Genomic DNA, 10,467 nt, shown 5'->3' with positions numbered 1-10,467 from the left:
CCTGGGCTGGTGTCAGTGAAATGGCTAAATAAATAATAAAGGGCTAGAAACTGAAAGTGTAAGGAGAAATAAAAAGGGCGCACAAGGGTTGAGCAGACACTTATACAGACTATGAAGGAATGTTCTAGAAAGCTTCCAGCCAATCACAGACCCTTGTGTAGTCTCTATTTGCATGGTTATGCCCAGTAGTTCCCATAATCCTTTTCTTCTCCTCTGTTGCTCGCCATAGTGTGACTGGATGTTGTCTGTCTTGGCTCCTCAGTGTCCAGGGTTGTTACCTGCTGTGGGGCCGGTTCCCAGCCCGTCCCTTCCAGGATGGACTGCTACACAGACTCTCCTGGGGACACCTTGGACATGGGGCATGGAGCAGGAAATGAACCCTGGGGGATGGAGATGGGTGTGCCAAGGTGTCACGATCCGCTGTTAATACAGGGGAGAGTCCTGATGGTTTGTTTGATCTCAGGGGCGTAAAAGACACAACAGGGGACAAATCAGTTTGCTCACAGCAAAATGAACTTTTATGGAGTGCCAACAACTCAGTTTTGCAATAGAGAGAGAGTTAGAGGAAACAAAGTAAAGAGAGAAAGGAAAAGGGGGAAATGGGGAATAGCTACCAACGGATGAGACAACCATCCCTGTGGTTTGGCCAATACACTCCAGTGTCCTCCTGGTCACGCCAATAGACGTGTCTTCTGTGGGGAGATCTCAAAAATCTTCTTCAGAGAGTCACCTTTTATAGTCCTGTTCCAGAATGAGTGGTGTCTGGCCAAGAGCTGGGGAGATTTATGGGCCTTTGTGAGATGCTCCAATACAGAACATGCAGTGGGTGCTCCGAGAAGCAGCTGTAGGTGCAGTACCTGTTTGAAGGCACTGCACCGTGGAGAGCACAGCGAGCACAGAGCACCAGCAAACAGTCCCTTGGCCAGCATCCACTTCGACCAGGCCAGAACTCCTGCCCAGAAGTAGGTGGGGGGTCCTTGGGGTAGCCTCTATCCTCGTGATGGTTGTGAGGCATATGAGGGAACTCTGGATGGACTCTTACACTGGGAAGTCCTCATTTTGCCCCTGGTGTCCCCATCCCAGTCCTGGTGTCCCCATTCTCCTCCTGTTGCCCCCATTTAAGTGTCCCCATCCCAGTCCTGATGTCCTCATCCTGCTCCTGGTGTCTCCATTCCCATTAATGTGTCCCCCACCCTAGTCCTGGTGTTCCCATCCTGCTTCTGGTGTCCCCGTCCCAATTACTGTCCCTCATTCCCATTCCTGCTGTTCCCGCCTCCATTCCTTGCTGTCCCTATCCCATCCTGGTGTCCCAATCCCTGCTCCCTTTGTCCCCATCCCTGTCCCCAGTGTCCCCATTCCCATTCCTGCCTCGTAGAGAGGAACTGCTGGCCACTGGAGGAAGGAACCTAGATTTACTGCCCCAAGCAGGATTTATTGCCCAAAGCAGGATAATTTCACACCGGAACAAAAGCATTGGGAATATTTGTGGTTCTTAGCTTTAAAACAATGGAAAATAGGAAATTGATCTGCTAGCTAAAGCTGTGGGTGGGTGGGAACAGTGGGATGAGCTCTGCTGGCAGCTCTTGGTTTCCTGGGAAGAGGGAAGGGGCTGGATCCTGCTCCGTGGATCGCTCAGGCAGTGATTCCTGCTGGGATGAGAAAAGGTCATGGTGTCACCCTGTCCCTGTCCTCATCCTACAGGATGGACTTGGCTGGAGCCCATGGAGAGCAGGAGCTGCTCCAAAATCCCACCTGATCCCATCCCAGTCTTGCTCCATCCATCCCATGTGATCCCGCCCCATTCATCCTCCCCCAATCCCGCTCTGGAATCCCACTCAATCCCTCTCCATCCATCCCACACCTACTCCATCCATGCATCCATGCATCCATCCATCCTGCACCATCCATCCTGCCTGATCCAAACTCCAGAATCTAGCCCCAGTCCCACTCCACAATTCCATCTGATCCTGTTCTGGACCCCTGCTCTGATCCAGAATCCCTCCCTGATCCCAATTTGTCCATCTTGCCCCAATCCCCTTATGGAATCCCACCCCAATCCCGCTCCACACCTGCATTCAAGCTGCTGGTTTCCATATCTTTTCCTGCAGAAAGAGAAGATCCATGAGATTCCAGCACGGATCACACACTGGGATTAACCCCAGGATCCATCCTGGGATCTGCACAGAGGGGATCCAGAGCTGGATCCACCACTGATACTCACGGGCTGCCATGCTGTATTCATTCCTGTCCCTCCTCCCTGTGGAAAAACAGAAGGATCAGCGTTGGTGGCACAGGATTCCCAGAACAGTGCCGGGTGGATCCATGCCCCTTCCCGGCCCCCATCCCGTGTGTTACCGGATTGGTGCTTCCAGACAATGAATCCAATGAGGACAATGAGGATGATGATGGCAGCGATGATGGACACAGCGACCACCACAGTGAGATTCCTGCCAGCTGTCGGCTCTGGGAAACGAGGGATGGTGAGGAGGGGGAGGGGAATCCCCATTTGGGAATTCCAAATTCCCAATTCCCACATTCCACATTCCCAGCCTCACCCCAAGCGTAGATCCCGGGCTCTGACATTCCAGGATGCTCCACCCGGCACCGGTACTGCTCCCGCTCCTCCGGCCGCGCCTCGATCCTGGCCCAGGTGTGGAAGGTGCCGTCGCTGTTGGGAACGATCCCGCCCCACTCCGTCTCCTGACCCCAGATTTCATCCCCCTTCATCCAGATGACTGCGATGGAGCTGGGGTAGAATCCGTATGCGTGGCAGGACAAGATCAGCGTCCCGTGTTCCTCTTTTCCAGACACATGGACATCAGGGGGCTCTGGAATGGGATAACGGTGAGAGACATCCATGGAATTCCATGGGAATGGGATGGGGGTGAGATCTGGCAATGGAATTCCCACTGGAATGAGATGGGGGTGAGATCTGCCCATGGAATTCCATTGGAATGGGATGGGGGTGAGATCTGCCACTGGAATTCTCACAGGAATTTCCATGTTACCAAGTTGTCCATTCCAAAATTCCAAATTCCTGTCACCGAATGACACAGAGGGAAAGACACACACTCAGTGACTCTGAGGAATCAAGCAGGAAAAGAACCATTTAATTTACATTTCATGTCTATTTATAGAATTCCAACAGTGACCACGGATTGGACAGTGAGGATAATACCTCCTGACCCGATAGGTCCCATCAATTCTCTCTTCCTCCAAAGAGGAATGCAAAATATTCATTGTTTACAAGAACAGAGTGTGAGAAACTGCAAAAATTATCTGTCAACAATCAGAAGGCTGAACACATGGGCAACACATTCCCACAGGAATTCTGCTCCCACCTTTGTGGTCCAGCTCCTTCTGCCCATATCTGACGTATTTCTTGAGCCATTCCGGGCAGTCGTGCCCCAGGTAATTCGTCCAGCTCTCAGCCACTGTCCCTTCACCTTCCCAGCGCCTCCTGGTGATCTCAGCAGCGCTGTCGGCCGCCACGAATCTCCTGGATCCCAGGTCAAAGGAGATGAAATCCTGCCCATTGTAGCCATCCCGGTAGGACCCACGGACGCTCCCATCGGACAGGAGGTCACAGCTGGAAAGCCACTGTATGGTGTGGAGACCTGGGGGATTGTACCCACAGGGACCCATGGAATTGTGTCCCAGCCCCACAGAGCCTCATCCCAGCCCCATGGATCCACATCTCAACCCACGGATCACAAGATAGCCCATACCAGCCTGATGGATCCCCATCTCAGCCCCTTGGTGCCCTGTGAATCCTCATCCCAGCCTCATAAATCCCATCCCACCCCCATGGATGCCATCCCAGCCCCACAGATCCCCCCACTCACCCCTGCTCTGGTTGTACCGGTCCCGCAGTGTCTCCAGGTTCCTGGCATCCATGTGCTGGTTCCTCTTGCAGGTCTCAGTCATCCTATCCCAATATCCCGGCTCGGCTCCATCCTTTATCCACTGTGTCAGTGGCACCGCCCGGCCCCGCTCGCTGTCGTAGCGCTCGAAGGGGATCCCATCCAGGTATCCAATCATCATGAACTGGGGGACCCCCGGGCTGGGCTCTGACACCGCCACAGACAGGTAATACAGGGAGTGGAGAACTGGGGGGACACAGAGATTTAGGGGGGTTGAGTGAGTCATGGATCAATGAAAGAGGAACTGGGAGAGGTGGGAATGGGGTGCATGGGTCCCAGTGCCCAGGAATGGGACTCAGGAGACTCCCAGTGTGAAGGAAGGGGAATACAAGGACTTGGAGAGATGGAAGAGGGGCTCCAGGCAATCCCTGTGCCCAGGAAAGGAGGTCCAGGGGGTCCCCAGTGCCAAGGAAAGAGGGGTCATAAGGTGGAGAGACCTGGGATGGCTGGAATGGGGGGCTTAGGGTCCTTAATGCAGAGGTCAAGGTGGGGCTGGGGACTGAGAAAAGCAGGAATGGGGGTCTGGAGGGTCTCAAGTTCAAAGAAAAGGAGGGGCTGGGGAAGGCGGGATGGACGGGAAATGGGGTGCAGGGGGGGATTTGTACTGGATAAGGGAGTGCAGGGGGGTCCCAGTGCCCAGGACTGGAAATTCAGGGGGGGGCCAGAGCCCAGAATCCCCCCTGGGACCCTCCACGACCCCCAGAAACCCTCCCGGTCCCCTTGGGACCCCCCCCGCAGGACGAGCAGGGGGTGGAGAACTGGGGGGACGCAGAGACTGGGGGGGCAGGAAGCGGAATGGGGAGAGCCGGGAAGGGTCCAAGGTCAAGGAAGGGACTGGGAGAGGCGGGATCGGGGATCCAAGGGGTCTCTGTGCCCAGGAAAGGGCGTCCAAGGGTCCTCGGTGTTGAGGGAAAGTGGGGTCTGAGGCTGGGAAGAGCAGGAATGGGAGGCCAGGAGGTCTCTGGGTGACGGGAAAGGGGAGTCTGGAGCTGGAAGAGGCGAGTGGATCTCGGAGGCGCAGCCTGGGACACGGGAAAGACACCGAGGGAGTGCGGTGGGGGACGGGACGGGGAAAAGGAGGAATATCAGGGGGTTCATCTGGATCCTATTGGATCTCCGCTGCGACTCCCTTAAAACCCCTGGGACACCCGGGATCATTAGGGACCCAGTTTCGGGAAGCGGCGGGAGTGGAAAACGGGGCGGGGGACACAGAAAGTTGGGAGGTCTGGGGAGTCCAAAGTTCAAGGAAAAGGGAGGGAATGGGGTTTGGGAAAAACGAGATGATCCAAAGGGGGTGCAGGGGTGTTCTCAGGCCGGAAATGGAGATTCAGGGCTGTCCCAGTGCCCAGGAATGGGGGTTCAAGGGGGTCTCGGTGCCAGGCAAAGGGATAGGGGGATTCACAAGACCCAAAATGAGGGTTCAGAGGGGTTCACGTGTCCAGGAAGGAAGGTTTAGGGGGTTCCCGGTGTCCGGAAATGGAAGTTCAGGGTGGTCGCGATTTCAGGCGTCCCACTCACCTCTCGTCGCGCCCCCCGGGTCCCAGAGCAGCCCCAGGAGCCCCAAGAGCAGCCCCGGACCCAGCGCTGGAGCCATCGCGCTGCTCCGCTGCGGCCCCGCCCCCATCACTGGCCCCGCCCCCCAGCACTGGCCACGCCCCCCTGGATCCACCTGGGACCCTTCACAGCCGCGCACTGCGGGACCCCCGGGCCGGGCTGTGCTGCGCTCCCGGACCCTGCGCTCGAACTCTGCCCGGAACCCGCCGGGTTCGGCCCGGAGCGGGGGGAGCACCGAGATCCAATTTTTCCTGCGGGTGCTGATCCCACCCTGGCGGAGCAGGACTGGGCGCTGTGACCCCGATCCCTGATTCCCAGTCTCCTTCTCTCTATCCCTCTCCTGTTCTCTCCTTTTCCTTTGGGTGATCATACATCCCAGAGCGGCTGGAGAGCCCCGTGCCCAGTTCGGGTTTCCCAGGAAAAGGAGGCCTGGGGGTGAGGTGCCCCGGGCTGGCCGGGAATGGGGGTCTGGGGGTCCCCGGGGTCACGGAAACAGGAGATCCAGGGGCTGGCAGAGGAGGATTCCCGGGAAAGGGGGTGCAGGGGGGTCCCAGTGCATGGAAGTGGGGCAGGGCGGCTGCTGGGAAGGGACTGGGACAGACTGAGACACCGAGGTACACCAGGACTGGGACAAGAACTCTCTGGGAGCAGAACTGGGGCACTAGGGATCACACTGGGATATACTGGGACCACACTGAGGGCTACTGGGAGCAACTGGGAGCATGCAGGGGACAAGTGAGATACACTGGAAGAGACCAGTGGATTGACTGGAATCATGCTGGGAATGATCAGATCTGTAGTAGGGGTGAATAAGAGAAACTGGGAAAATGCAGGGGTAACTGGGATCACACTGGGAGCAGCTGGCCCATGCGGGGGTCATACTGGGACTGACAGGGTCACACTTGCAGTGACTGGAATAGTATTGGGAGTATCTGGGAGTAGCTGGGATCCTACTGGAGGTGACAAGGATCAAATCGGACTCACAGTGGAAGTATCTGGGATACGCCTACTGCATGTCCTCGTTAACATGCACCCCTCCTTTTGTATAACATCCGATATTCCTGGCTCTGTTAAGTGTTTCTGCTTCTCTAATTTCAGGAATTGAGCAGGATCTCGGCTGAGCAGCAGTCCGCGTCAATTAGTAACATTTTCTGAAACCGATGGTTTGTCTTCTTACTTCCTTTTGTACAAGTCCCTGGTCCTATCTCCAAGGACATTAATCCTAGTCTGTTCAAACCCTCTTCTCATTTTCTCAGTAATTATCTTCACTAACTTTATTACCATTGACTTAATTTCTTTTCCTGGGTCCTCTTTGGTTTGGGATTATTCTCAGTGACCTCATTCCCTGTCCTTTTGTAGCCGTTTCTGGATCAGGAGGCCTGGCTGCCACCTGCATCCCCTTGCTCACCTGCTGAATGAGCTGCACTCAGCAAGGTGTCGTGCATGGTAAAAAGATGAGAGTTGCTGCAGCACAGCAGAGGAGGAACTGCATTCGTGTAGAGAGCCTGGTGCAGGAATGGCTAGAAGAGAAAGGCCATAGCCAGATCAACTTGGTAAGGCTAGCAGAGTAGGCCTCAGCCTCAAGGACACAGTGTCCCTGATAAGAGGAAGGCATGTAGACTTGAGAAATACAGGATGCAGATGAGGAACTAAAGGAGCTCTGTTAACCACATGAATGCAGAAGTGCTTAGCCAAGCAGCTCATCTACGCAAATGGCAGACAGACCAATGAGGAGCTAAGATTTTGCACTATGCATGAGCTAATTAAGCATTGTATTTAATCGCCACTCTGCGTACCAATAAACGAGACCTTGCTGATGACCACCTGGTGTCCGCGTCTCCCTTCTCCGACACATTCGTTTAATCCATGGTGTGCCAGGGAACCACAAAAAAGTGTCCCATTCTCATCCTTTCTACATTTGGACTGGTACATGAGCTACTTTCTTATTTCCTTTGTTATCGGTTTTACCACTTTTCGGTTGTCATGTATTTGCCAAGAGCAGTTTGAGTAATTTAATTTTCCACAAACTCCTCCTCATTCTGTGAATAGATAATCTGATCCCGTGCCAGGGTGAAATGTCTCGTTCTTTATTTCAGTGGATTGGTTGTCAGGAAGGTCAGGCACTGGAGCTGTCTGGGTTATTATTTTTTCGAGGACTTATAATATATTCTTTAAATAGGAAGAAGAAGAAGAAGAAGAAGAAGTTTTTAACCTAATTATGCCACTCAAATTATGGGTGAATTTTCTGTCTTCTGATATGAATTCATTGGGGTTCTCAGGGGTTGGTCAATCGATTTGTAGCATTTGTTCTGGTCTCTGTTTATATTTTCCCCATTTTTGGCTGTTTCCTCCAGCCAGGAGGCTGCAGGTGGCTGCATCAATTGGCCACTTTTTTCTAATTAAATCATCAAATAATTGAATTACCAACTGATTTCTCTGGACTAGCAAAAACACCCCAGTGCTCTAATACACCACCCTATATAACCTAGACAGGGACAGCACATGTTGGAGTGAGGAGAGGGATGATTTCCCCCCTCATTTTTTAGTGAAGTTTTCCCAACATTCTCCGTTTGCTGTTTCCCTTTGCAGCTTAACCAATTTCTGTTGCAGTCAGATATCCTCACTATGGGCTCTGCCTTTAGTTGTGCAAATTCCATCTGTGCAAGCAGGCAGAGCTTGGGGTGAGGGGCAGAGGGAATCAGCCCAAATCCTCCCCCAGGCAAGAAAAGTTTGTTACGTTGTCCACACATTGTCTCAGCCGTGTTAATTTGCATTTCTAAAGCTCCTCTCCTGGCTCCCTGGAATGAAGCTTCTGTTCAAGACCAGCCATTGGATGACTCGCATTTCATCTCCCTACAATCTGCTTTTTTTCCCCCCTTTTTCTTTTTAACAATATTCTAGTAACTGTTTATGCATTAAAGCATCACCATTAAAGTTCTTCTCGTCTTGCAAAATGCTACCTAAAGGTGAGCACCGAAAAACCCATACCAAAATTTTGTCATCACTAAGAGACATGCACAAAATTACACAAAAAGTTTGCAATGCAGTCAAATTTTTTCTACCTCTCCTAGGAGTAAAAAGTGATTATCACATCCCTGACCCAAACCTAACTGACAATACAGAAGTAGGATTATTACGAAAAATTATTCTTATGGTGTAATCTTGTCCCTGAAACTGCAGGAAAAACAAAATCAATCCAACAATGTCTTTAGTGTTAGAGTCAAGGCATTACTTGATTCTGGTCAGGATGTGCAACAGAAATTATTTCATCCACACATAGCCCGGGTGTGCAGAGAAAATCATTCCATGGCATGTGAATTTTACTAGATTTTTCCTAAACTTTATACAGTCTGAACCCATTGAAATCCATTGGTTTAGTGTTTATTGCTTCCAAATTGTGTAGTTCTCAGTTCTTCCTATTGGACCCGGATTTGTCACCCTCTGATGTTAATTAGGTCCGCACTCCTGGATTTCATTCTCAGCCTTTTCCAGACCAGGTGTCCCCAGCTATGTCGAGGGCAGTGTCTGGGGTGGGTGTTCCTTGATATTTGCTGATGTTTCGTTGATGTTTTGTTGATGTTTGTAATCTTTGAGGGTATCTTTTGGGCTATTCCCAGTCTGTTGAGATATTAAACTCATCTCTGTTGAGTGGTGTAACATCTCTTTAAAAAACCCTTTAAAATTCCTTTCCCCAATGCAAAGGCGAACCAAGCGTGAGTAGACAAATAAGATTTGTTTTTTAAAATTAGACTTAATACGTTTTCCAGCAGTCGAATCCCCGTCAGCCCAGTGTGTGAGTGTAACTGAGGGGCAGAGTGGAATTGTGCCGTTGTCTTCCCCAGCAGCTGTGGCAGTGCAGGCACAGAAAGCAGCGAAGCTCCAGCAGTGGCAGCAAGGATTGGCCCCAGTGTGTGGAGATGCCAAAGGAGGGTGCCCAGGCAGAGGATTTCAGCAGAGGATCTGTGGGCAGGCCCAGGGGCTTGGCCCGATGTGGAGCCCTGGCTGCTGCTGCGTTGCCTTCAGTGCAGGGTCAGTGGTGCCCTCCCATGCTGCTCCTGCAGCCGGGAATTCCAAATCTCCGGGGCTTGAGAGCCCCTGAGCCCAGGGTGAGGGGTCCCCCCGTGTTGAGCTGTGCTGGCGGCTGTTTCTGTGCTCAGGGACTCTTGGAATGGGCCACGGCACTTGGCCACCAGTGGTGCTTCTTTGCACTCCTTAGGCAGGACCCGATGTCCTGGTTGGATGCTGTGAACAGCAAAGTGCCAAGGCAGGCTCTGTGCCAGCCCAGCTTCCTGTGGGAGAGATTTCACCAGAGACAGGATTCTGGCCACAGACTGCTTCAAATATACATCCCTTATCTCCAGCCCGCACTAGGTGGAGAATTACCAGGGTAAGGAATTCTGAAGATCAATTCCAAGGGAGAGAATTGAATATCTGCCCTGGATCTGGCTCTTATTCTTGCCAAAGCCAATGGCAAAAGTGATACCCATGGCATCTTGGATTCTATTAGCAGCTTCCAAAGGAGTTTCTTTATTTCCCTGTTCATTCTTTCTACCTGATTTGACCTCTAGGAATGCCAGAGCAGCGGCCGGGGCGTCCCGCAGCCTCCTGGGGGCCGGGGGCCACTGTCGGGCCTGCAATTGCCGGGGGGTGCTGGGCTCAGGCAGCGCCCGGCGCTGAGCCCCGGCTGCCCCACAGCCCCGGCCCGGCCCCGCAGCTCCCCACAGGCCCCCAGCCCGTGCTCCCGGTGCCGCCCCTCTGCGCCCGCTCCTGCCGCTGCCCGGCACAGAGAAACCCCCTGCAATCCTGACCTCCTTGTGTGCCTGTCCTGGCAACCGGGGATACAAAGGATCTGCATCAGCTGGCAACTCTTGAGGATGAGAGCCTGCTGAAAAACATCCCCATCCTCAGTATTTTTCTCTTCCTCCTCTTTTCCATCATCCATTTTCTTCCCACATAGATTGCTCCTGCTGCATCTTCCCTGAACCATATT

The 10,467-nt window shown here is 52.9% G+C and overlaps 1 protein-coding gene across 2 annotated transcripts; it reads right to left on the bottom strand.

The window, feature by feature from the left end:
- Nucleotides 1-495: 495 nt before the first annotated feature.
- Nucleotides 496-7,448, bottom strand: LOC148217878 (class I histocompatibility antigen, F10 alpha chain-like). 2 transcript variants are annotated; one of them, XM_088158437.1, is made up of 8 exons: nt 7,274-7,448; nt 3,846-4,109; nt 3,342-3,617; nt 2,556-2,828; nt 2,356-2,463; nt 2,222-2,257; nt 2,070-2,102; nt 496-1,649 (listed from the first exon to the last, which is right to left on the bottom strand). In XM_088158437.1, exons 1-8 carry the CDS (start codon nt 7,407-7,409, stop codon nt 1,633-1,635), a joined length of 1,143 nt encoding a protein of 380 aa, XP_088014563.1. In that variant the 5' UTR covers nt 7,410-7,448; the 3' UTR covers nt 496-1,632. The 2 variants fall into 2 exon arrangements, with proteins under 2 accessions (XP_088014563.1, XP_088014564.1); XM_088158438.1 differs by having other exon boundaries at nt 496-1,646.
- Nucleotides 7,449-10,467: the final 3,019 nt, after the last annotated feature.

This window comes from Sturnus vulgaris, unplaced genomic scaffold (genome assembly GCF_052056855.1).
Source record: "Sturnus vulgaris isolate bStuVul1 unplaced genomic scaffold, bStuVul1.hap1 Scaffold_198, whole genome shotgun sequence".
Taxonomy (NCBI): domain Eukaryota; kingdom Metazoa; phylum Chordata; class Aves; order Passeriformes; family Sturnidae; genus Sturnus; species Sturnus vulgaris.
This window is presented reverse-complemented; position numbering and strand designations above follow the sequence as displayed.

What these genes read in the sequence shown, in the direction of transcription:
- LOC148217878 (XM_088158437.1), bottom strand. Translation starts at nt 7,409, where the DNA reads ATGTACCAGTCCAAATGTAGAAAGGATGAGAATGGGACACTTTTTTGT. An exon ending in CAGCAAGGTCTCGTTTATTG is followed by an intron (nt 4,110 to 7,273) that starts GTACGCAGAGTG and finishes GTGTCCCCCCAG; the next exon opens with TTCTCCACTCCCTGTATTAC. An exon ending in TGTCTGGAAGCACCAATCCG is followed by an intron (nt 2,258 to 2,355) that starts GTAACACACGGG and finishes GTTTTTCCACAG; the next exon opens with GGAGGAGGGACAGGAATGAA.